Source organism: Amblyomma americanum, chromosome 3 (genome assembly GCF_052857255.1).
Source record: "Amblyomma americanum isolate KBUSLIRL-KWMA chromosome 3, ASM5285725v1, whole genome shotgun sequence".
Lineage (NCBI taxonomy): Eukaryota > Metazoa > Arthropoda > Arachnida > Ixodida > Ixodidae > Amblyomma > Amblyomma americanum.
This window is the reverse complement of record NC_135499.1, coordinates 203,476,368-203,502,492: the sequence shown is the minus strand read 5'-3', so window position 1 is coordinate 203,502,492 and position 26,125 is coordinate 203,476,368. Positions and strand designations below refer to the sequence as shown.

General features: G+C 44.0%; 1 protein-coding gene across 1 annotated transcript in view; it reads left to right on the top strand.

The window, feature by feature from the left end:
* Positions 1-26,125, top strand: part of LOC144124353 (neprilysin-11-like) — an 81,456-nt gene that overhangs the window by 34,575 nt on the left and 20,756 nt on the right. The window contains exons 4-6 of the mRNA XM_077656984.1: positions 4,154-4,283; positions 6,393-6,537; positions 13,422-13,691. Of these exons, the coding sequence (XP_077513110.1) occupies positions 4,154-4,283; positions 6,393-6,537; positions 13,422-13,691 (545 nt within the window). The remainder of the gene's footprint in view (positions 1-4,153; positions 4,284-6,392; positions 6,538-13,421; positions 13,692-26,125) is intronic.

The following is a 26,125-nucleotide window of genomic DNA, read 5'->3' as shown; positions in this document are numbered from 1 at the left end:
AGAGACTGGTGTCTTTATTACGCTCGCATATAAAACAAATGCTTTCTCTTAGAAAACGCTCTCGCGTTATTAACCAAATTGTTCCTGCATCGGAATTGGGGTTTTGTTCATTTTTGTTTGGTTCTTGCATTGCGCAGTTTTACGCATAACACGCTCGTACGTGACACATCTATGACAACGTGAGTTTCGGAGAAGTATTCGCAACGTCATTTGTGAGAAGCAGCATTTAATAACGAAGGACGGTTTGTGATATTCCGGCATCCATGCACTGGTCGCTCAAAGCGCCCAAGTCGCCAGGAGATAAAGAAGTGGGCCTGCGTTGAAACAACCTGGAAGTTCTGCCCCAGTTTATCCGGTGTCATTCCTAGCTTTCGTAATAGGGCGCGTCTTTAGTGAGCGCAATATAACTCAGCACTGTTTATTTTCGTAAGCGCTTTCTCCAATTCTTCCGTCAGCTTTTCTAAGCTTGTCTTACTTTCGAGCAGCATGCAACTGCGTTAACATGGTCATTCAATACCTGAGTAGGTTCTTTTCTTTCAGGGTCAGATTTAGCCGTTGCCATTGACTTTCGATTAAAAAATAAACAAACAAAACGTCTGAAGACGGCACTGTATTTCTAGCGTTGATAATCTGCATCCTGAGAATATACGTAGGCGCGCCTTGGCTAGAACGAAGTGTTGGCAATGCAATCTAGAAAACGGGGCAGGCTGGCACCGTGACTTCCCGTTGACGACGACGTGATGTGTGTGGTGAGGAACTTTATCGATCGCTTTGTTTCGGTTCACACCCGCGCTTGATGCTGGTACGCATGCTAACAGGCTGTGCGCCCTGCTTCTCTTAGAGAGAAATTGTTCGCCTGGCAGCAAGCAACTGAGCATAAGGTCATTGTTAGGCGGTATACTGCAGCAATTGCTCCGTCACAGACCATGGAGACCTAGCGCCGGCAACGCTATCCCGTTCAACCCTGGTGTGCTCCTTTGCTCTTTACCGTAGAGTTGTCGCGCAAAAAAATCCTCTACCTGGCTAGTTTACGCCTATCAGAGCAATTCACTCAGAAAGCACTCAGGGAACTGTGCTTGTGACCTACATGCAATTCAAAGCCACTGTTGCTGCTTTTTACTTACTTTAATTGCTGTATACCTACTAGTTACTTCATAGCAATACCGTAATACCGCATTGTACGTTTCTTCCCTTAGCATCAAGTTTCGAAACCGAAACATAAAATCGGCTATAGTGCGTAAACACTGTTTTTTTTTATATATCCGGCCAAGGTCAAAATTCGGGGTGGCCAAGGCCAATTTTCGGAAATGACATAGACAAAATTTGGAGGCCACCATCGTGATAGCCACGGTCGATTGTGGTTGGGTATCGATTTTGGTGCAAATCGGGAAAGGTGATATTTCGAAGGTGGCCAGGGCCAAATTTTGAAAATGGCCCGAGCCAAGTTTCGAGGTCGTCATCGTTTTGGGAGCGCTCGATTATGGTTGGGTATTGATTTTGGTGCAAATCGGCTAAGGTCAAATTACAGGGGTAGCCCAGGCCAAATTTTGGAAATGACTAAGGCCAAATTTGGAGGGCACCATCCTGTTGGGTACGGTCAATTATGGTTGGACATCGATTTTGCTGAAAATCGACCAAGGTCAAAATTTGGGGGTGGCCCGGGCCAAATTCTTGAAATGGTCCGGGCAAAATTTGGAGGTTACCATCGTGTTGGACATGGTCAGTTATGGCTGGACATCGATTTCGGTTCGAATCGGCCGAGGTCAAATTTTGGGGATGGCCAAATTTTAGAAATAGCCAGGGCCAAAATTCGAGGTCACATTCGCGTTGGGCATGGTCAAATTCGAGGTTGGCCGGGCCAAATGAGGACATATCTATGTGTTTTGGTTTTTTTAACTTAACATGGCGTCGCAGTTGCTTGATATCGGCACAAGATCGGACGGACAAGATTCTTGGTCGGTGTTGGTGAGCGTATGAGTACTTTCTCAATAGTATTGTGCAGATCCGTTCCACGCTTGGACCTGCTTACCAATGGAAATTCTTGTACTTGCAAAAAATAAATGACCTGAAGTTCCCGAACAAGAGTGATGGGGGTGGCACCATATTTATCATCAACTCACTGAATACCAATGTTTCGGCCTCGCAGATAGGAATGCTGAAGTTATTTGAAAAATAATGATCTGTAATCATTCACCTTAGGCGAAAGACTCAAATTTTTTTTTACACGTATAAAAATGTATCGAAGTAAAGATGAGTGCCTCTCTGTTTTTGTTGCTTTAACTGTCCAGCCTGCGTTTTTTTTTTCTCGCGCTGCTCCAATTTCTTCGTGTACAGGTCAAGCTGGAAACTCTGGCATCATGCGGCGGTTCAGTGGTTAGAGCCCTCGGCTACTGATCAGGAGTTCCCGGGTGCTAACCCGACCGCGGCGGCTTCGTTTTGATGGAGGCGAAACGCTAAGGGGCCCGTGTGCTGTGCTATGTCAGGGCACGTTAAAGATCTCCAGGTGGTCGAAATTATTCCGGAGCCCTCCACTACGGCACCTATTTCTGTCTATTCCTTCCCTCATGGCGTGGTTCAGGTGTCCACCGATATATGAGACAAATACTGCGCCATTTCCTTTCCCCAAAAAAACCAATTATACCAATTATAACTTTGGATAGGTGAAAAGCAGTTGCGTCTAACTAAAGTCAATCTTAATAATCACTTGAATAATTTTGACAACTTAGATTTGTGCCGCTATAACTACAGCTAACAGAAGAAAAAAGCTTTTTTTTTTATACTGTACAACCTGCGATGCAGTGTGAGCGAGTTAAATTTTTCAGCAACCTAATTTTCAATTTCTACAGGGCTATAAAATGCACAAAGCACTATCTGCACAGACTAGTCGCGCTGTCACTGATGCAATACGTAACCATCCAAGCTCTACACATGCTTTCGCGTCAGTCTAAGTCTACTGCTAGGCAGTCTCGAAAATCTGCTTGTCCTGGCAATAAGCGATGCGTCTACTAATTCTTTTAATTAGCGACTAATAATCGACAACGACTCACGTGGTGCACGGCTGGATGAAGTCTAAATGCATCCTAATTATCCCTTTTTTCGTGCTGCCAGTTACAGAAAACACAGAAAAGGGTCATTCGTATGATTGCAAATGCCCCGTTTACTGCTCACACTAAACGTTTTTTCGCATCATACAATGTAACTCCATGTAATGACCTATATAATTTATTTCTAAGTAAACGATATGAAAGAAAACGGAAAAATTATGACGCATTTTTTGATGGCACAGCGAACTTACGGCCCAAAGCTAATTACTACCCAACACGTAACAATGACGTCTGGTATGTGCTATTCTTTCGTGCTAATTACGGTCGCCAAATGCTCCGACATATATTTCCGACTTTTCTTAATCGGCGCAATGAGCCCTGAGGACCTAAGGATACGGTTTTGTTTCTTGCTGCAAGTTTTCTCTTCCTGTCTTCCTTTTTCTTTTCTTATTATTCTTCGTTTTTCATTCCTCAGTGTCCCTGAGCGTTTCGTGTAAATTCAGCCGACTTTACTTAGTTATTATTGCAAGAGGGAGTTCACTAATTATTATTGATTATGATGTTTACCTATGCACTGTAGTCTCCCTTTTTTATTCTGTCCGTGTTCTGTTGCTGCCGGTTTTTATGTACGGGGGTGCGCCCCTCTGTCAAGTCCGTCATAGGCTTTTTTGGTGCACCTCTAACATCCCTGATGTTGAAATAACGGTATTTGTATTTATTTGTTGAAAGTCCTGTCATATTCTTTTTTCGCACAAGACATAGAAGGTCTTTGTGTGCACTAACGGATGCACAGATCCCCAATGCATCAACACTGCAAGAACACTTCCGATGTGATCGGGGTGGTGTTATATCCTTACATTAACCAAAACTCTGGCATATCTCAGGAGAAACTTTAAGACCGCACCAGCCACTCGCAAAGTGGTGACGGTGGTGAATTCTTAAAACGCTCTTTTTCTAACACGCCTGTTTGATACCGTGCAGGAGGCAAATCTACCGGGGTGCACTAAGACCAAGTGTTGTTCGATGCATAGGTGGCGAATAGTGGCTTAGTGAATAAAAATAACTTACCATATAAACTGGGTGAAAATTTACTTCCGCTGTGCTCGCAGACGTGGAGTACCTCACTCGGAGCCAAATAACCTCGGAGCGTTGGGTGGACACCATCAACCGCCACCTGCCGGACGGGGTGGAGCTTGGCCTGGACAGTGAGATGCACTTGCTCGACGAAGCTCTAGTGCAGTATGTAAGCCTATGCAAGCCTTGCAGGGGTAAAAAGTGAAGTGCAAAATAGTTTAATAGACGTGCAGCTCTCAAACTCAGGTGGCAGGCTCCAGATATGTCTGTTTACCGTAGCTTGCAAGTCAGTGGCAGAGACGACTCTCTCCCTCAGTGATGATGAAGAGTGCGTGTTAATCAAAGTAGGCGTCTATTAAATCAATCTTCACGGATGTATTGTCACTCCATCGCTTAGCAAACTGCACCGAAATCCACTGGCCGTCACATGCGACCACAAGCACTAAAGTCGTCCTCCTGCTCATGTTCGCAATGTCGAACCGCGTGCAACGAAATTTGTCGTAAAAATTTCGTGTGTAAACTCCATGCACTGTTTATTTGGAGTCCCTCTCGTGAAGAACTTGGGTCTGACCAATGTGTCCATTTCTGATTAGCCGTAACAATCTCACATGACGCTAATCATCCAACTTGTTAGTTTTAAATGACCACAACCATGAGTACTGCTGTCCTATTCTGCTTACGTCCCACTATTTCTTATTTATTTTTGCTTCTATTTTCTACTTTATTTATGTAGCGTATTTTGACCGAATTGAAATTAATGGCAACATGCTGTAGCCTTGCTTTAAAATGCAATATGCAGTGACAAAGATGCGTCAGCCTTGTGGTTCTGCAGCACGACGGTGTTCAAAGCACGCTAGCTATTATTAGTGCTCCAGTGTGGCGCAGCAAACTAGTGCAGATATGCTCCACTCATTCCCATATATAGTCGAGCCAACTCGTACCCCCGCAGTTACAACGAATACCCTCTTATTACGAAAGAGGGTGTTGCTACCGTCAAAATGTGTATCCTCGCTATGGCACTGCGCCTAAGACAAAGCGAAAAACCGTGGTAGCACCACTCGGATATAACGGACGAGGAGGCGCCGTAAACTCGCACCCGAAGTCGCAAACCGAAAAGCGCGCAGACCGAAAAGCGTGTCCTAGCTCCCGTGATCTCTCACAAAGGAAGTGCCGACCCCCTATCTCCTTAAACCCCGGCAAAAAAAATGTATATGGTGGCACCGAAATTGCAGTTAACCACAGGCTGAATGCGCCCAGACAGCTACAAGGTCAGTCAGTGCGTGCGTGTGTCCCGACTGGGAAACGCTTTTAAATAGAAGCAGAAGCGTGATAATAACAACACAGAGGCAGTGTTGTACACGAAACTACTGCACACGGCCAGTGATCAACCAGTGGCAGCAGTCTGAGAAGTTTGAATACCTGTCACAAAGTGTCTCCTGGCCCATCCGGTCACATGGCATGCGTTATCTACCGAATCGGATCTCCGCCTTTTGAATTGCCGCCGCGTGCAGGCATTGTGCTGACGGGATGCAGCCAATCTGCGTCACCCTTGTGTAAAGCGGTCGACAAATGCGTACCAATCAATGAAAACTGAAATCAGAAAGTAGCCGTTGGTTTCCGAGTAAAGCGCTGATTCCCATTGAGTTCGTAGGCCTACGCGGCTTTAGCTCCTCGCAAGTGTTGCTCCAAAAATCTAGTAACTGCGGCGAGGTGTCGCGTTATCTGGAATCCAATGCGCTGTTCACGCCTTTTTCACAAGGGGGCGCCACTGTATGGTCTGCGGCCGCATGCGCTGCGGTCTCTTCGTCACTGCATACTTACAACTTTGTCGAGGATTGAAGACAAGGATGCCGACCTACCACCAGTTGCCGCGAACCCCTAAATCATTATCGGCATTATCGCGTCCCTAAAGCAAGCTCGTCCGCAGAAGGGGTCCTGACCAGGAACACGTCACCCCGCTGGAGAGCTCAGAGAGCGGATTGAAAGAGCCTGCTTTGAAGAAACAGACGTGCACAACGGAATTTTAAAAAAAATAATAGCCACTCTTTTCAGTGTTTTGGCTGCCATAAGGCAGGTCCACTTACTACGAACTTCTGATACAACGAACTCAATTCACGGGATCGAACAGGTTCGTTTTAAGTGGGCTCGACTGTATGGCTGTTGAGTGATCTCAGTGTAGTAAGTGCAGCGCACAAATCAACGGGAACGTATCATTGTTGAAACGTCGCCTTTTCGAGTTACTTAAACAAGCGGTGCCGGCGCCGCTGATTACAGGAACATCGGAGAGTTCGTGAACTTCTTTGAGTCCAGCAACAAGGAAGATGGTGTCGCGGTCTTAGCTGGCTGGGTTCTAGCCAACCACATAGCGCCAGCCCTCAGCTACAAGGTCTTCAAGGGCTACGACAACGCTGTGCCAATGGTATGATATCGTTTTTAATCACTTTTGGATGTTATAGATCCAATACGAGGTTGGGCATCGATCACCCACGTCGGCAGTTTATCATTGCATGCATGCAATCGATCTTGCTTGTATATATAATTGTGATTATATTGGTCATTTGATTCTCCCTGTGTAGTTTGTTTTCCGGCAGCTCTTGCGTGTGTACAACTTTTCTACACATTTATGTACTAATTGTGCTGTGATGTATGTTTTGCTACTATCATTTCACTCGTCTTCTCTGTCAAACTGTTAGGGTGCCGAGGCCTCACCAGGTTTTTCAGCCTTTTGTCTCGGCTGCCTCTTTCTGTAGAAGAAAAAAAATAAAGGAAAATAAAGGAATATTAGCCTAACATAACTAAGCAGTGAACAAACGCAGAATGAACTGCATGAGCACATCGCTTAAATAGCGGTATAATTTTAGGAGAAAATGCACGAAGGGATGTATTCCACCACAGATTGAAAAACTGCACACACAGCACGACTCTCACTCGATAAAGTGCTTTAATCACGACACAAGTGGTGGTGAAATAAGCTTGATGGCGATGAAATTTAACCTTCAGGTGATCCAAGATTGACGGCCGTAGCCCAGTCGATGAAAAGCGATGCGATGAGAAATACCAGGAAATTCTGCCGTCTCAGTACAGTCGTCAGCCTCGTTACGTTCACGGTGTTCTCAACTGCACAATTACTAAATTTGTCGTAATCAGTATTTACTTCAAGCTTCTGGCATCAAGAGTAGGCATAAACATGTAATGGTTCCAGACATTTTGGTACGTAAAAATCAGCCTCTGTCCGAGCACAATTGACTCAACAAACACGTTTCTGAACGGCGCTAGATTTTGTTACTTTTGTAGCATCGCTGAAAGAACGCTTCATTAGTTATATATTTGCGACACGAAAGTGGATTTCGGAGCGTCGACAGCATGTTCACTGGTGTTCGACGCACGACGCACGTTTTTTTTTTGCAGAACGCAACTTAATTGAAGCCATTTCTACTTTGCGCGCTCATAACACACTGGTTGCACAGTTCACTACGCTTTTGTAGCATTCTATGAAACTCTTAATTCCCAAGTTTGGGTAGATTTTATTGTGATAAAAACTGACTGGGCCAACGGCATGGGACACTGGTTAAGCGAAAATATGCAAGACAATGTAATGCAAATGACGTGGGCGCTAATATGTTTAATCTATTTATTTCTATTTTACTAATACTCTTTGCCTTAATGGCGCTAAATATGTATGATACAGTACAAAAAAATTGCATATTTATTTGCACACATTGTAAAGCAATAAGCACAAAATTCACTATGTTCAGCGATTACACATTTCAGACTACGTAATTCATTGAACATTGATCATAATATGTCATTCATGAATACGTAGTTTCCGGGTTCCTTCAAAACGCGAGTACAAGTAGAATCACATGAAATAATAAAGGTACATTTCTTGTCTGAACGTTGAGAGCAAATAATAGCCAGATACAAATATGGTGGTCCAATCTGTAAAAAGCAGTTTTAAAGCTAAGTGAAAATTGTTTTTGTTCAATATTATTAAAGCCTGGAGTGAAAGAAAAACGATTCAAATATTCAAATGCTTTTTTTATATATATTACGTCTCACAAGCAGTTCTTGCCAGCCGTTACCGCATCACGAGTAGTTGTTTCATCTTTTGTATGCTTTGCAAACAGCCAAGAGCTATGGTAGGCAGCCGAATCTTCTTATAATGGCGTATAAAACTTCTTCAGCATAACACACAAAATTGAAGTCAACTTCAACGTCCCATAATCTGAAGAGGAGGGGGATAAATTATAAAAGTGTCTCATCCTTGAGTAATCGTCATTTTATACTTACTAGCGTTGAGCTTATGATGTTTAAGGAAAAAAGAATGATTACCGTAGACGCTAATTTTGATCATAAATTGAGTAGAAAAGGTTTCATATTCATCGTGTCACAATACGGCAACCGGTAAAACGGTGTAATTTTGGGCATTATAAGAGAAAGGAGGTAAGCTGATAACACTCCACGTGGTCTCCGTGCAGTTCGTTGAACTTGTCTGAGTCAAACATTTCTTCGAATTCGTGAAGAAACAAAATTCCTGTTGGCTCTTGAGCCGCTAATGCCCGAAACCTTAGACGTCATCAAAAGTGAAATTTTAGTACTACAAGAAATTTTTCATGGGCCCATAGAGCAGAACTCCTATGGAGCAAAAACGTTTCAGTGTAAAATGTTCAATAGTGCGGCCTTGCAGCCATAGGAGGGTTGGTAATTACTGTTGAGATTGCCTCCAATATTTCAGACGCGTACCGCTTGCTGTTAATAGAAAGTCTTGTAGGTGTATTTCTGAGTTTTAGAGGTTTTTCAGTCCCGATTTTCCACTTAACCTTTAGCATACAGACCCGCCACCAAAAAAAAAAAAACAATTTTTCTTTCAGTGGATGTCGAATTGTTTCTAGCTGTCTGCTTGAACGAATTCCATGATTTCAAACATTCCGTATTCGGCGGGTCACTTGATCCCACAGGAATAAGTAGTTTCCTCAGCGATTGGCGATTAAGTGCGCACCAGAGCATGCGCTAGACTTCGGCATATATGCATCCTTAACATAATCGGTCACTATTTATATAACAATGAATCTATACCAATTTTTTTGATAATTTTGGAACGTGCCATAGGCAAAGAACTGAAATACGCATGATTATGTTTCTGAACATAAAATTAGTCACATAAGTGTAGCGGCATGTTTCGTCTTCATTATCTTTGCATTGTCGCAAGAATGCCTTCGGACAGAGTGGAACCTGCTATTCGTCTTGCTAGCTTTCATGGAGTGCACTGAAAAAATATCTCAAAGTCCTGCAAAGCTCAACAGACCTGATTCTTAGGTCAATGCATTCTTAAATCGAACAAACTTAACGCATGCGTGTTTCAATTCCACCTTTCTTTATCTAAAAGATTGCTGAATGCCGCACTCAAACACTGCACGTTCCTTTTCTATGAGGTTTGTCCCTATAATTTCTCGAATGTCACAACTGTGTTCTTTCCTTCGGTGGTGCATTCTTGAATAAGGCCTCGCATCAAAAGACAAGTAACAGAGAACCTGTGTGCATCATAAGCCTTACAGTTTCATAAACGTTCTTTTGAAGACAGTGATATAAATTATAGATGAAAACACGTGCAAACTGAAAAGAATGCTGTAATCTTCAGTACAAATGTGCACAAGTCTTTATCCAGCTAGTTCAGATTAATCATTCTTCCAATCACAATGCGCCGTATGAAAAAGAACCATGTACCAACTAGTCTAGCAACAAGTTCTAATTAAGCACAATGTTAAATCGGCCGCCGCAGTGGCTCAGTGGCTATGGTGCTCGACTGCTGACCCGACACATGCGGCTTCGATCCTGGCCGCGGCGGTCGCATTTCGTTAGATGCCAAATGCAGAAGGCCCTTACATTGCATGTTAAAGAACCCCAGGTGGTCGAAATTATCCGGAGCCTTCCACTAGAGCCTCCCTCATAGCCTGTATCGCTTTGGGACGTTAAACCCCATAACATGCCCAACCATTAGGAACAAAAGCATTCTGAGCGGGAAGCCGTTTACAGTTATGAACGCATTTTTTTAGATAATGCGGGATTTCACTATAACAATCAAGATATAGGCAGATCACCGGACGGCAGTGTTGCATTTTTTTGTTCTCTGCTAACGCTTTTGCTATCGTCAAAAGCGCTCCCCATTGGTTTTCTATGGCAGTCTTAAATGTTCGATGTGATCGGTGTAAACCCTCTAAAAGAAAAATGTTAATATATATATTAGAAGAATGTACCATTACCTTCAATATTTTTATACCAGCATTGTAAAATTCTGCGATTTTTTTAAATTTCTGTTCGATAATGTTGGACATAATAAAACCAAGCAATAATGTTAAATGCAATATTACGAAATCTTCGGCATAAAAATTGCGAAAGCTTTACGAAACACTCCATGCTTTGTACAACTCAGAGAGGATTATTACACTTAGGCGACTGAGCGAGAGCCCTCTTCCTTCTGCCACTTGGCTGTCAGCTTAAGAAACTTTTGAAATACTTTACTTTCTAAGCGCCTTGTCGGCTGCCCAAAGTGGCGTCTACTTGCATCACCACTGGTTACATGTCGAATATGCATCGCTTTCATAATCTCAGAAACGTTACCTCGACATGCAATCTGGGATTGTTATTCTCTTGCGTGCATTTGCAATAATGATGTGCGCACAACCCAGCCAAGAAATAAATGTTGCTTAGCAAGCAAGAGCAACTATTCCAGAAAAGGTCGTGGTCGTGGAAAGTGGTGGTGTCGTTTTTTTATTTATTTATAGAATACTGCAGGCCGAATCGGTCCAAGCAGGAGAGTGTACATACATTTCTTAGTAAGCACTATGCCTGGGAATCACAGCAACAATGGTGAAGTTACAATTTGCGGCAAGAAAAATATTAACATACATAAACAAGGTTATAAAGCAAATACACTTTGTGAAAGTACATACCCCAAACACAGGCACACAGACAAAGAAGCACACTATGCACTGTTAATAAACAATCATCATTTCTGACCGTACAGTCAGATGTATAGGCTCTCAAAGGGTTGAAGAAAGGAGAGGTGAATCATGAGGCAGGGAATTCCAGTCAGATATTGTTTTCGGGAAAAATGAATATTTGTAGAAGTTCATGCGGGCAAATATTGGCTTGGTACAATGACTGTGTTTGTGTCATGAAGGTCTCGTTGTGTCCCTTTCGAAGTAGTCCTGTGGCTCAATACCAAGTTTTTGAAAATACAAAGAGTGAAAAAAACGCAGCCGGGCATCCTTTCTTCTTTTTTTGTACTCCGTATTACCTAAGTTGCTCGCTATCGTAATAAACCGCATATCAGCATTTTGTGGAAACACTTTAACAACACAAAACAACTTATTATTTTAGCATTTCATGTTTTTCTTCATAGATTGTGCATAATCGAAAGACCGTGCTTTTCCTCTGGTATAGAATAGCGAGAAAGAATTTTCTGGAGTGCCTGAAAAACTTTTCACTGAAAGTTTCGAAAGAATTGTAGGATATTGCTCTGTCTAGAAAATGAGACCGCGTGCGCAAGAGGATTCTTTCGACCTTTACAATAACCCGCCGCGGTGGCTCAGTGGTTAGGTCGCTCGGCTACTGATCCGGAGTTCCCGGGTTCGAACCCGACCGCGGCGGCTGCGTTTTTATGGAGGCAAAACGCTAAGTCGCCCGTGTGCTGTGCAATGTCAGTGCACGTTAAAGATCCCCAGGTGGTCGAAATTATTCCGGAGCCATCCACTACGGCACCTCTCTCTTCCTTACTTCTTTCACTCCCTCCTTTATCCCTTTTCTTACGGCGCGGTTCAGGCGTCCAACGATATGTGAGACAGATACTGCGCCATTTCCATTCCCAAAAACCAATTAATAATAGTAATAACCTTCACAATTGATGCAGACTGAAGGAGCGCACAGCAAAAGGCATCTCTTGCCACGTCAGCCAAGAGTTTTTCAATTAGACTGGGCCTGCTGCGGGAATAAAAATTAAAACTTGCTTCGAATAGTAAGTAGTCGCTTAGAGCATACTGGGGCAGTATTTTAAAATGCTCCTTCCGGATTTGTTTGGCAAATACGGCTGTTTGCCTTCTGCAGGAGTTTGGTTATAATTAGGGACACCACGGCCCCGGGCGCAGGAGCGTTAGACCCAGCCATGCATAACCTACTCTTTCACCCCTTCATCCCTTCCCTCGCAGCAATGTTGAGGTGTCCACTCAAGGAGATGCAGTCCACTCAAAGCCAGCCTTTCCCTTCTTCATGACCACCGCCTCCCTTTCCCTTCACCGATGATGAGGGCGAACAATTTTACCTAGAGCGCTACAAATGTTTTCTTTGTTTTGACTCTTTCGGGTGCCTGTGACTTATGACACAATGGCTTATAGCTAATAAGCAAAGCATATCACAGGCTCTCATATTGGAGGCGGAGCTCGCTCATCCGAGGTTATCAGTAGAGTGTATCGGGAAAATACTCGTCACGAAACGCAGTCTCAGAACCCTGTTTCTTATTTGTAATGTTGTTGTTTGTTTTGTATTTTTGCGTTATTCTTTACTACTTTGCTACTTTAGCTATCTTATCCATATTGCTAATGACACTGCCCTCCTTGTCTCTTAGATCTGGTTTTTACCTATGAGTAGCTTCCTCTTCACCGCTTTTAGACTGCCTCCGTTCTTTAGAGCATGCTCAATTCTCTCCATATTAAACTTCCTTATGTCTGCAACCTTGCGCTTATTTATTATCTCCGATATCTCTCCTAGTTCTATTCTGTCTCTAGGGTTAGACGCCCTCATGCTTTGACGTTTCTTAATCAGATCGATAAGATACAGCTGTTGTACAGTTTTCTCTTGAGGGATATTGGTAACCTGCTATTCATGATCTTAGAGCACCTGCCATTCATGATCTTAGAGCACCTGCCATATGCGCTCCGCCGCATTCTTATGCTTCTAGTTATTTCCCTCTCATGATCCGGATCAGCTGTCACTTCAACAGTAATCTCAACGATGAGTTTGTTACTCGTAAGTCTCATAAAACGCACTGGCGCAAAACATGCGGATAGTTCAGTACACTAGACACACAAAATGAGTTCTCCTATTACTTGTATTCATTTCGCGATGATTCTTTTCATGCGTCAGTGTCTTGTGTCGCGCAATCCCTTGGCTTGTTTCAGCAATTTTTTAGTAACCCAATTGAGCAAAGGCTACTTCAATCCATAACCATCTTTTACTGATCCAATCAGAGTAAACCCTAAGCGCCAGCAGAAATGACGCTCTGACCACGCCTCTCGCACGCGTCCGCAGGCCGTGTACCACTGCCTGCAGCTGGTGTCGGACATGGCGCCTTATCCGCTCAACTGGTTCCTCACCGAGCAGACCGTCAGCCCCGTCGACTGGAACGCCACCTGGGCGCTTCTCGCCGACGTGCACCACGCCATGGCGCAGTACTTCGACTGGATGGACGCCTTCTCCCGCGAGAGGGCGCTGCGCAGGCTGAACATCATACGTCACGTGGTCGCCTACCCCAGCGTCGACTCGACGCGCGAGACCGTCGAGAGGCGATTCGCTTACCTGGTGAGCCCCGAGCTGTGTGAAAGAAGGACCGTGACGCCTCCTTGGTCAAAAGTCGTTGGGGCTTCGAGTAAGCATGTGCACGTCATGCAGCTTACAGCACGACACGAGATTCACACAAAATATCAGAAGATAGAACGTTAGACGGGTCAGAGCTCTGTGTCGCGTCGATCTTGATGACGCTTGCCAGGCCAACTAGCGCAACAAAATGTTCCAATTTGCACATTTAGCTATTTATAGTGCGCGTTTCAGTGCACAACAAAAACGAATAGGGCAGCCGCAGTGTCTAAAGAAAAATGTAAGTAGGGCAATGCGGAGTTTTCACTAGGGAGTATGCTTTAGGTGAACCTGAAATCTCCATTCGAGAGAGGATAGGCTGCATGCTGCTTTCGCTTGTAGAATACTGAATAATTCGACGCCGTGGACTCTGATCTGATGTTAAACGTAGAGATAGTACCATGGCGTTAAACGTAGAGATAGTACCATGGCATTTAAGTTTCGCTCAATCTATAATCGTTACCGGAATATTTATTTCTTTCCTTCAACCAATAATTAATAAACAGTGGGATAGAGGTTCCCAAATTTTCATTTCCATAAAAGGAAAGGGCCAAGATTGTACTGAGCTAATTGCCGTCCTCTCATATCACTAACTACCCTAATTACGGTTTTTTTTCAATTCATGTTTGCCTTAAAGGAAACGTGAAATGTTTTTTTTTCTAGAATTCGAGGTTATACAAGAATTCGAATGCATGAAACTTCCCAATAAAGCATGCCAAGTTGTTTTGCGCTAGCGAATAAAAAGAAGATGTGATCGCCGATCAAAACCACGACGATGTTCAGGCTTCTCCTCCTCACTGCGCTAGAAAAATGCAGGAAAACGCGTTAAGACGTCATTATTGCTGAAAGTGCCGATGACCGCTGCCTTCTCCCACATGCTGCCGTGCGTCGACCAATGCAGCCAGACAATCCTTCGTGGGCTTTACTTTCGGTGGCGTTGGTTTTCTACCTTGAAACAACAATTTCTTTGCTGTAAACGTAGCGCCACCGTACGTGACGTCATGATTGCTGCATCTGCCCGTATCTGTCCTCTGCAGAGAAGCCTAAACGACGTCGTGGCTTTATTGGGCGATTACTCTTCAATTTCAAAAGCCAGCTCAAAAATACTTCGCATGCTTTACCTGCACGTTTCAAACGTTCGACCGCTTTAAGCTAGTCGAGTTCTAAAACCTCTTCATTTGCACTTTAAGATATCAAGTAAGCAAGCCAGCACAGTTTAGGCATTTTAACGTGACAGCGTTAAGAGTCCCATGTCGAAGAAAAGCCGGCGTCGTCGTCGGCGTCAAGGTAGTTGGCCGTGAGAGAAATGTCCACGAAAAATCTCAAGAGAAGCAACCTAGGGGGCAGGTGAGCCGCCTAGGTCGCGTGGCCTTGTGACGTCATCACAACCTGCCCAGCAGATTGTGACCGAACTGCCCACCGTGGCAGGTGGCAGCTAAATTAAGGCTTGGTCGCGAGAGGTTGCTCGGGAAGAGCATTCCTGGGTCTCCCAAGCCCCATCGGTGGCAGCAGCTGCCATCGCAGGGCAGTCGTGCATCGCTTAACTGCTGCACAACTGCGCTAGGAGTAGTATGAGGACTCCCAAGCGTTTCTTTCTTTCTTTGTTTCTCTATTTTTTCTTTCTTTGTTTGTTTCTTTCTTTCTTTTTACGCAATGGATTAAAGGACTAGTTAGCCAGAGAATCCGGCGCCGCCGTTGTCGGTGTTGTGAGCGAAAAATATGGTGGCGCATGGTCGCCTAGGTGGCCACTCGCTGGACAAGCAACCTAGGTGGCCCACCTAGGTTACGTGACCTTGTGGCGTCATCACAACTTTCCCATCGGATTGTGAGCAAACTGACCACCGTGGCAGGTGGTTGTTAACTTAATTATTGATCGCGAGAGGTTGCTCAAAAAGCACAACTTGTGTCGCACAAGGCCCGCCGGGTTCATCGCTTGCCCTCGCAGGGAAAGGGCGCATCCCTTAACTGCTGCACCATTGCAGAAAGAGTGGTGTGAGGACTCCCAGGAACCTATGAACTTAATGTTGACAATCCCCAATTCCTCATATATGGGCATTAACTCATTAACGCTTTGGCATCATAGCCACAAGGTGGAGGTTGAGCCTCCCCTCCAATTTTTTGTTTTCGATTTATTTATTTTTTTATTCTGTCACGCATTGCAAATGAGATCGGTATGGCGAATGCAAGGAACTAGCTCCCTGGTGTTGGCAAAAGCATATTTATAGACGTGTTATGAGTGTTACAGACTAACTAGACAAAAATTTTCACACACGAAGAGAAAAACGCAGACACTACCAACACGTGCAAACGCGGGTAATGGGACGTGGTAGGGTGGCGACAAACATGAGCCAGGACGTAACAGGGGACGCATAACAACGGAAGACACTCTGCACGCTCCAAAAGTATAAAAAGTTGCCAAGTTTCAAAGAGTCTCTCTCGTCATCCTGTGAGGACACTGCGTATTCGTATGTAGATAAAATTTCCCTCTTCTTACGCTGTCTTTTAACAAAATCTTTTGATTTCCTCTTGTGCTTCAGTGTGTACGGAAATAGAGAGAGTTTCTAGCGACGCTGTTGCTGTTAATGTCACCCTAATTGCAGGCTAACTATTACACGAGAAAGTGCATTTCACATAAGCTTTTAGACCTGCATACCAGTTGAAAGGGAGGCAGTCGAGTATTGGTGGTATCTTGCTGCAGAAATTGCTTCGGCTGAGAGGCTGCTGCGACATGCCTTTTCTTTAAACCTTTTCTTTCGCGTTTGTTTATTTCAACTTCTGTCTGCACTCGGTAGTGATAGTGGCCCATTCGGAGGTAGCCATTTTCTCGTAGAGTGTAAGAACGCACGGACCAAAATCTGCGGACAAAGGGAAGTCACAAATGTAGCTTTTAAACGCATTCCTGCACCAAAGCGTGCTAGTAGTCGCTCTATGCTTTAGAAGGCATTAACCTTTGAGGCATCCTAAAAATGATTGCTAGTTGAGCAGAGCTCTTACACTTTGTCTAGAGAGCAAATACACGCCATCGGCCGAGACATCGCAGCTCCAACGGCATCCTGTTCCTGACCCGGAGATTGCAGGTTACATTTTCAGATAATGCAATCCATGGTTACATTATCTGATGAGGGCAAACTGATAATTTTGACTGTAAGTGCGCAGACAATGAAGATCGGGGGCGAGTGTGGTTAGCCATGGCCGACAGCGATGCTTCGGGACGTTATAACCAGATCAGAAGCACTCCGTGGCGGAGGCTCAATCACGGTCAGATGCGTATGCGACATTAAAAGCAGCGCCTTCCAGTGATTCCAAGGCTTGAAAATATGGCGCCTTTTTCTCGGCTAACGATGGCCATTATTGGCCATCCCCTGTATGCATTTGGTAACGCAGCACCACGATCAAGGCGTACCTGCTCACTGCATGGCCTTCCCATAGCTGCCTCGCAACCGACAACGTCATTTAGATCGCTGACAGGCATATAGCTGTGGGCGTCGTTGCTCTTGTACGTGTTACTGCTGGCGTAAATGCCACAAAACAAAAACGGCAGGGCAGCTGCGTGTTCTACTGTAGCGCCATCGATCGCGGCGTGACAGGATCGATGACCGGCTCATGGTCTTTGCAATTTAGCACCGTGTCCCTTCGCGTTATGCTCGGTGGTACGTCTATTGTTGTTGACTCCGCCAGCAAAGATTACCTTTCATAATTATGAAAGAATGATCCCAGCTAGATATGCGATAGACTTTCGCGCGTTGTTTACTGACACATTCACTTCAGAAGCCTATTATGCTTCGAGTTCATTGCCTCCGTTCGTTGCTATCATATAAAAAAATAAAGCGCAAAGAAAAATAAATAAGATGCATTTTGGCTGTTTTTCTGGTGCAGCATAAATCAGCGACCTTACCTGGTCATAGCTTTGTGGGATCAAAATGCTCCATGTAAGCACGTCAAAGGGGGCTGTAACGTTTTTTTTTTTTTCGAAAGTTCGGCGAGACTCGAGGATTAGAATGTATGAAGCTAGTAAATAAAGCACGCCAAGTTTTTTTTTTTCGCTCGAATTAGTCGCAGTCAGGGTGCCTCAATTCCCGCGCCTTCGCTTGCTTGCTGGAGACATCCTCTGGCGCATCCCGCACCTCCTTTAGCTCCTCGCGACGCCATGTCGGCTTCTGCCGTCGCCGGTTGCGTGCTAACCGCAACGCGTGAAGTGCAGTCTCTGTGCGGCAATGTGGCCACTGAAAGAGTGTGACTCAACTGGAAAGAGGCAGTACATACTTGTTTTACTCGCGGCAATAACCACCTGGCTAAATGTAGTGTGTTTGCGCATGATGCAGTCGCTGCGTCTGTACGGGGATCAGAAGGCTACCACGAGCCATTCAATCCCCAGTGCACTGGCTGCATTGGGAAGGGGCAGCGGCTGTCTTGTTTTTCTTATTCTGAATTTAAAGTATCTTGGTCATCGAACGGCCTCGGGTCTGGCAGTCTTGATGAAATAGGTAGCATAAAAGGGTTCTCGCGTAGCTTCCGCCCTCACCGTTCGATCACGTTCCTACGTGCACACGCGGTAATAGTGGACGTACTACGTCCGCCGCCATGGACGAGGGTGGCGCTAGTGAACACTCTCAAGGTTCGGTTACACTACACACAAATGCCACCGAAAGCAGAAAATTTAACAGCCGTCGCCGTAGCTCAGGCAATAAAGAAAAAAAAAGTCGCCGTAGCACAGATGGCAGAGCACCGGACGCGAAATTCGGAGGTTGTAGGTTCGGATCAAACCGGTTGCGTGTGGTTTGTTTTTTCTTGTGATTTGATTCATCTCCCATTCATTTAAACTACAAATTAACATCCCATATACTCCTTGGTTTCGTTCACGGTTGGCTTCCGCGATGTATACGTCATAACGAGCACCTCTTTCCATTCCCTTGTATGGGAATCATTAAGTCGCATGCGTGATTCGAATGTAACGGCTGCTCACCGGGCGCCGGGCTTCTTTGGAAGGAGGGTGAATGAATCACCACACAGTAACTATTTTTGCGCAGTTAACATCCGCTTTTGCATCATGAATTACAGAGCCAAATGCACAAATTTTCATGCATGAGCAGCAAATTTTTTCTTCCAAAAGTTTCGCCGCCAAACTGCACTGGGCTGGACAGCTGATGACGCGTCTGAAGCAAGTGCTCACGTTCCCGTGATTGCTCTCTTTTAGAGGCATTTTAAACAAAAAAAAATCTTGCCGGTAGTTGCATTTTCGTCTGGAGGATGTTGACTGGACGTAGTTGGTGGTACGATGCGATGGCGTCTTCCTGCTCAGTCGCGTTGGTCAAGAACAAGTGCCTTCACTGGGCTAACTGTATTTATAGCAAACGAAAAAACAAGACAGGAGAAAAATATTAACACAACCCATTCGCAAAGAAACCTGACAAAATGAGCTCCTCATAATCACCTCTTTCAATGCCTGTGTTCCCGCCATCAGAATAAGGCAACCGGTGCTCCGATCTCATGCGATTTATACCGATCAATGACTATGGAACAGAAAATACTTCCTCCTAACCAGTAAGGTGCTACTTTTTCTTCTCAGTGGTTTTAGAGTGCCTGTTATCTCCCTTTCCGCAGAAACACGCATTCGGTATTTAGAATACTATTCAGACCACATGAGACCAAAATATTTCCAAGTGCGGTGTATGTCTATTATGCTTACCGTCTGAAAAAAAAAGTCATTCCCGACGCATACTCATTACCGACACCTAAGGTACCATCGCTCACCACTCCAAGGCCTTCTCGTACAGAAGCATTTTACTACAATATCCTACATTCGCTCTCCGAAGGTAACAGCTGTTCACAAAGCACCAAGTCACTCGGAAGATGAAGCATGAAATATTACTTATTTTTTATCTAATTGATAAAAAAATAACTGTCTGAGCATTGTTCTGTACAACTCTATCATGTTTGAATACGAAATGTGCAAAATTGCTAAAAGAAGCTGCAAATTATCTTCCAAACAGCCCTGGCATTGCGCTCAGTGCAACATGGTGCCGATGTGAATCGTGTCTCCACCCTGTAAAGCGGCACTGGTCCATCGAAACACCCAATTCGCAATTATCTTCAGGCTTTTTTGCACTGCACTTAAGAAGTGCGGAGAAGCTAATATTCTCATTTAATATTTTGGATTTTCACTGTACAAAATAGCCCACTGGGTAATAAATTCTGAAGAAACTGTATGCTCAGCGGTCACTTCTTAGCCCCTAATGTATTTTGTGCTTGAAAAACGAATGAACCTTCTTCCACCTGAGGAAAGAAATGCATTAAAATTTCCTTAAATAAAAACACAGAATCGCCCGTACCCGTCAAAAAACTCAACCTAGTACCTCGAGGCGAGCTCCGGGGTTTTTTTTTTTTGTAAGCACGCCATTTTTGCTCAATGGCTGCAGTTGCTTCTGTTTAAATCCCAGCGTTCAGAGTGATGCCAGCACAGGTTGAATTATACGGGGCTATCATTGATGTGCTTTTCAAGTGGTCGCTCAAAAACAGTAGTCTTACCGCGTGTTGAACTCAGCGCTTCAAGCCACTGGAACCATATTTTTTTTAGCTGACATGGAATGTTACGCGTGCTGTAGTTACGCCGGTATTTAAGCCCCGAAGATCTTAAAAACCTTTGAATTTGCAAAAGTTTCTTTCTCGGGCCACAACGTGGCTGTTGGTTGACAGAACGAGAGATTTTCATGTGTCACATTAATAGAACCTTACGTCACCACAGTGGTCAAACGTCCATCACGTTTGCGCCTTCACGTTTCAACGTCTGGCTCTTTTCATTGGGCCGGAACAAATTATAAAGAATTTTCAGAAAAGTATACGACATTTTTAATTGATGTGTACCCTTCGAAATGGAGAGATTTTTCTTTCGTGACCATGTAATCAATATTTTAGCACTCGTTACTCTAAACTAAAAACTACGATCAAAGTCGCAGTGTCTATTTATTTAAGACTATGTCGATCCTAATCAAGGTGCTCTCAGTCGGTCCTGTGAAAACAGACGGTAAATATTACGCATAGCATAATGAAACTACTTATGTAATCCGTAAAGGCAGCTTAGTGGTTGTCACCCTCAATATACCTGAAAGCTTAGCATAAACGGCCAAAACAATTTAGCACCGGAGTGCACCAAGTCCCCGATGGGGAGCCCAAGGAGCTATCGCTGAGGGCATTCACTCCACAGCCGTGGTTGAAGTAAGCAAAAAAAAATTATTCTGTATCCTTCAGCTTAACTTCGCCTGGAGTTATTTGTAACATTAACAGAAAGCTTGTCACTCGCAATTACTTCCCAATAAAACTGGCAGCTCTCTGTATAATCTCACGCTTGGTATAAAATCAACACATTCGTGACACATCGATTTCGCAGCTTCTGAAGTAAGACAGCTTAGCCAATGCTGTATTCTATTTTATTTATTTATACAACACCACATGCCTTAAGCATTTGGTTCAAGCAGCGAAAGGGCAGAAAGCGTTTCCATCATAACGCAACTCTATACACGCTCTATAAAATAATGTGGACAGGTAAGACAGCGTTTCAGAGCAACATAGGGCGTCACGACGCAATGTGCAAAGATGGGCAGCCAGGCATCAAGTATTCATGACTAGACGTAAGCATAAAGGCTTTATGAGCACACAATCTACAGTTCACTCTGTTCCCACATGTTTTGTAGGCGTCCTTTCGGTCATCTTTTACGGCTCTATAAGGGGGCAGTGCGCTACAGGCTTCCTTAGCGTGCTTGTAAACAGTGTCGTGAAGAATCTGTCCAGGAGACGCCGCTCCGAAAGAAAGGATTCTCCAAGTCGGGCCTGGGCTACTAAGGAACGGTCGAGTATGACGAGCTCGTATCAAATATGCACCGCTCTCGCTCGAGCCGCAACTTTCAGTTCTCCAAGTAACTTCCCAGGAGGATGCACTCACTCTGCCACGCGGGATAGATTACAGAGACTGACGCTCCCCGACTTTTCAGGCCAGAAAAATTTTGAAGTCAGTCTGGCAGCTCGGCAGCTGCAATACACGGCTTTGACTTCATCTAGACTTGCCTCGCGTTGTTCGCTAAAATTAATCAGCCAAATTGCACCATGCGTCGAGTTTAGGAATGCGAAGTGCAGTATTTTGTAACGATCAGTTTTTGTAATTGATTGTAATCTAGCCTATTTACACCGCAGTACTGGTAACGACTGCTTTTGAAGAACCTTCTGATTGTGGCGCTGGCCAAATAAAAAGGTTTGAAATAATGAATTAGGAAAGTAAATATTAGAACATACGGAGCCAGGTTTTTCATCTTGCATAACATCATCATCATCATCATCATCATCATCATCAGCCTGACTACGGCGACTGCAGGGCAAAAGCCTCTCTCATGCTTCACCAATTAAGCCTGTCCTGTGCCAGCTGCGGCCACCGTATCCCCGCAAACTTTTTAATCTCATTCGCCCACCTAACTTATGAAAAATGCACATTCTAAGCACTCGTCTAAGTGAACTTTGCATGGAGTATCACAGCAGCTTAAAAGTGTGGTCACTTAATCTGGAGCATAGTCCACGAAGCTCTTCGGGCGTAAAGATAGTGGTCCAAGGCTTAGAGGTGACCGAATATTTTTTTTTATTTCACACACTTCGCATGTGGCGTTCTTCTCTTCTTTGTGTCTGTGTTTCTTGGTGCTGCTTAATCGTAATGTATTTTTACCAACGAGCCTGACCTTCAGGGTTATTTCGTTTCCTTTTCTGTGGCGTAGGGGAAGAAGTGGCAGCGAAAGCTATTGACTTATTCGTGCGATTTATTCGGTGTGCGTTCTAAACACGAAAGGAGTAAAAATGGAGTAAGCTGTTCTTTAGCGCACCTCTTTGCGGGGCAGGATGTGCTACGCAAGTCCCTGGGTAGATTTCAGTCGCTGAATATATGAAATACTTAAGTTTAGCAACGGAAACAAATTTCTTCTTCGAAACAGGCCTAGTACTAGCATTTACGAAGATTTTAACCGAGATTTCAACCTCCTCCTCCTGTCTCATATATCGTTGGACACCTGAACCGCGCCGTAAGAGGTGTCCAACGATATATGAGACAGAAACTGCGCCATTTCCTTTCCCCCAAAAAAAACCAATTATTATTATTATTATTATTTGCTAACCTCAAGACCTCCCTTGCCGCGTTTAAAAGCCTTATCCCATTGCTAACTGCATAAAGTTACTACGATTTGCAGTGGGAATATACCTCCGTTTCCAAGAGTAAGCATTCCGTATATATCAGTGATCGAAATCTGCTCCGGAAATTGAGCAACATGCCCTGCCCCTATAAGAGAATACGCTAAAGGAGGTGAGCCCTTTGTACTCCCAAGCAGGCATATTCCTGTTTAGAGTGTGGCCGATTCGTCTCGGGTGAGAGCAAGAAGTTTTGGAACTTTTTTGCTTAACACCTCATAGTTTCGTGCAGGCCTGTCCGCATGCTCTTACCACACCGACATCCGCCGATCTTTCTTAGAATAATCGTTGCATATCATTTGGTGGGTGCTATGTGATAATAAAAACACGGTTCACTGCAGCGGCTATTCGATGCATCAGACGCGTGTGTGGGCCGAAGGTTTGCAAGGGTGCCTGTCTACCTACAACGCTGGCGCAAGCAGAGAGAAACGACCGATCGCAGCACATGCATGTGTCATACGAGAATTAATTATTACGCTCCGCGCAGCCGCAAAAAAAGGTTCAGGCCTCTTTGTCCCCGAACTAAATATGCCTCTCCTGAATAGAAACAATGGTATTTGCATCTGATTAAGAACCGACCGTGCGTTTTCTGTTATGACACGGCGCGTGAATCGAAGCATTTATAAAGCAAATGAAATAAAATGCTGCACTCGGTAAGAACGACTGCAATGCCCCGCCACTTCGGGTGACTGCCGCTCTTCAGTAATCAACGTGTACAGACAGCGGAGCTATGCGAAAGTACAGCTTGTGCAGAGCCTCTAACAACGGCCCCTAGCAGCCTTTGTTTAGTCACACGGGGAAAAAATCACAGCGCCCGCTTACCGCCCCCTATCATCGCGCGGTAACACCAGAACTACTGTAATAGCTAAAGGTCTGGCTTTAACAAAAAAGGAGCTCTTTCAATGTTTTGTTTCTTTTCTGTCCATCTTGGCATCTTTTGCTGCAGGCGCTAAATGCTGAAGTTTAATAACGCATATACTGTGCGTACAAATGCCTGTCTCTGAATGTCATTCTATAAATTGGTCGCAGTAGCATCAGTAGCATGAACGCATCATCTATTCTTTGTTCTTGCTTTTTTTTTCATCTTTCTTTCTTGGGGGGGGGGGGGGGGGGGGTTGGACTGGGAGTAGGAAGGAGAGGAATTTTGCTTCAGGGTACACAAATCTGGCTTCGAGCAATTGCTGTTTTCGGCAGCTTGTAACACTTACAAACACATTCTTTCTAGCTAAACCACCCCTTACCCACTTCTCCACTGCTTTTCCATTGCCTTAATAAAGAAGAAACCCTTTATGTAGCCACTGACAATAAGGTAATTACTTCGCACAAGTGGTGAGAGCAACTTTCGTTGCTCCGCTCCTTCATTGCTCTTAAATAATAAATTGCTGTGTTGCGTTGCACTGTGAATAAATAAATATTTATTTATATTTAAAAATAAATGTTTATTTATAAATTCATATAAATATTTATTTATTCACAAAGCAATGCAACATTTTAAATAAATAAATATTTATTTATTTATTTGCTGTTTATTGTTTGTTCTTTTGTTGTTTATTGTTTGTTCTTTTGTTTGTTTGTTTGTTTGTTTGTTTGTTTGTTTGTTTGTTTGTTTGTTTGTTTGTTTGTTTGTTTGTTTGTTTGTTTGTTTGTTTGTTTGTTTGTTTGTTTGTTTGTTTGTTTGTTTGTTTGCTTAGAGGGGCATTCGCTGTTACAAAAAGTACTCGCCATCCATGGCACGAAATTCAGGGGATGTCATAACAAGGTGTACGAGGTCACAACGCCTGTGAGCGAACATGTTTAGTCGTGACCGACGAAACGTAACGTATGAAAGCCATCACTCATGACTCATAGTCATTCTGCAACGTAGCATGAATCAGTACTTTACAAGTAACGTAAAGTAAGTTGTATAGAGGTCGTACAAAGTATGCATAGCCATGCCTTGTAGTCACAGTCATGACTCATGGTCATTCTACAAAGTACCATGATTCAGCAATTTAATTCTTTCGCATCCTCACAGGCCTTAAGTTTCGTTGACAAATTTTTGTCGGTTGCAGCTTTTTTTTTAGTCATGAAACTAAGTACCCGGTTCATCAAAGTTTGTTTAAAAAGTGTTTTTTTATTGGAGTTTAACGTCCCAAAGCGACTCAGGCCATGAGGGACGCCGTAGTGAAGGGCTCCGGGAATTTCGACCACCTGGGGTTCTTTAACGTGCACTGACATCGCACAGTACACGGGCCTCTAGAAGTTCGCCTCCATCGAATTTCGACCGCCGCGGCCGTGACTGAACCCGCGTCTTTCGGGTCAGCAGTTTAAAATGTGTGCCGATACTGAAAAACTACCATGATCGTTCTCATTTCATAGAGAGAGAGGCCTTCTTATTTCAGATCTAATAATAGTTCTGGTACTCGTTGTGAACTGAACTTTTCTTGTTTTTCGCATTTGGAGCACAAGGAGCCTAATATGGTTAAAATGAAAAAATCTTTATTTTCTTCATTTTGCATGGAACCCATCACTACACACGTATCGCTAAATTCTTATTGCCCATGGTATTCGGAAAATCCGTGTTTAGTTACCGAAGTATGCTCTAATTGTGTGTGTGGGGTGGGGGGGGGGGGGGGGGGGTGCGGAAACCTCAAAAAGTTCTGTTCTGCCAAGGAGAGACATCTTTTTGTTTTTGATACGGCACGTGGGCTTATTAACGTCAAAGCTGCAAGCGTATAAGTAGGTGCTTTCCTCAACTTAAATTTAATTGTTTCTTTTCCTTTTCAAATCATATGAACAGTACTGTAACGAGGCATATCTGTGGCTGAAAATTCCCTCACAGTTTCACGGGCTATTCGTGGCAGCTTATGAATGGTCAGTTCTTAACACAAAAATCCAAAGCTATCTTTAAACGCTACGAATTTTTAATACCGTGATCAGAGCCCGATAAAAGTGCTAGTGACCAGAGTTGACAATATTTGGGTGTTTTCAAATTATTCCATGCATATTTCTGTTTCCAAAGTTGTGAAAGATACGTCGGGGTTGTCTTTGCAGGTAAATCATAAAGTGAGGCGAACATTATTACAAGATAGAGTGCAACTAAAAGTCGTTTGATTAATTGCATTGAACTAATCCAGATTATATTTTTTATTTTACTGTGCGAAACTGTAGCGCGAAATCAAAGG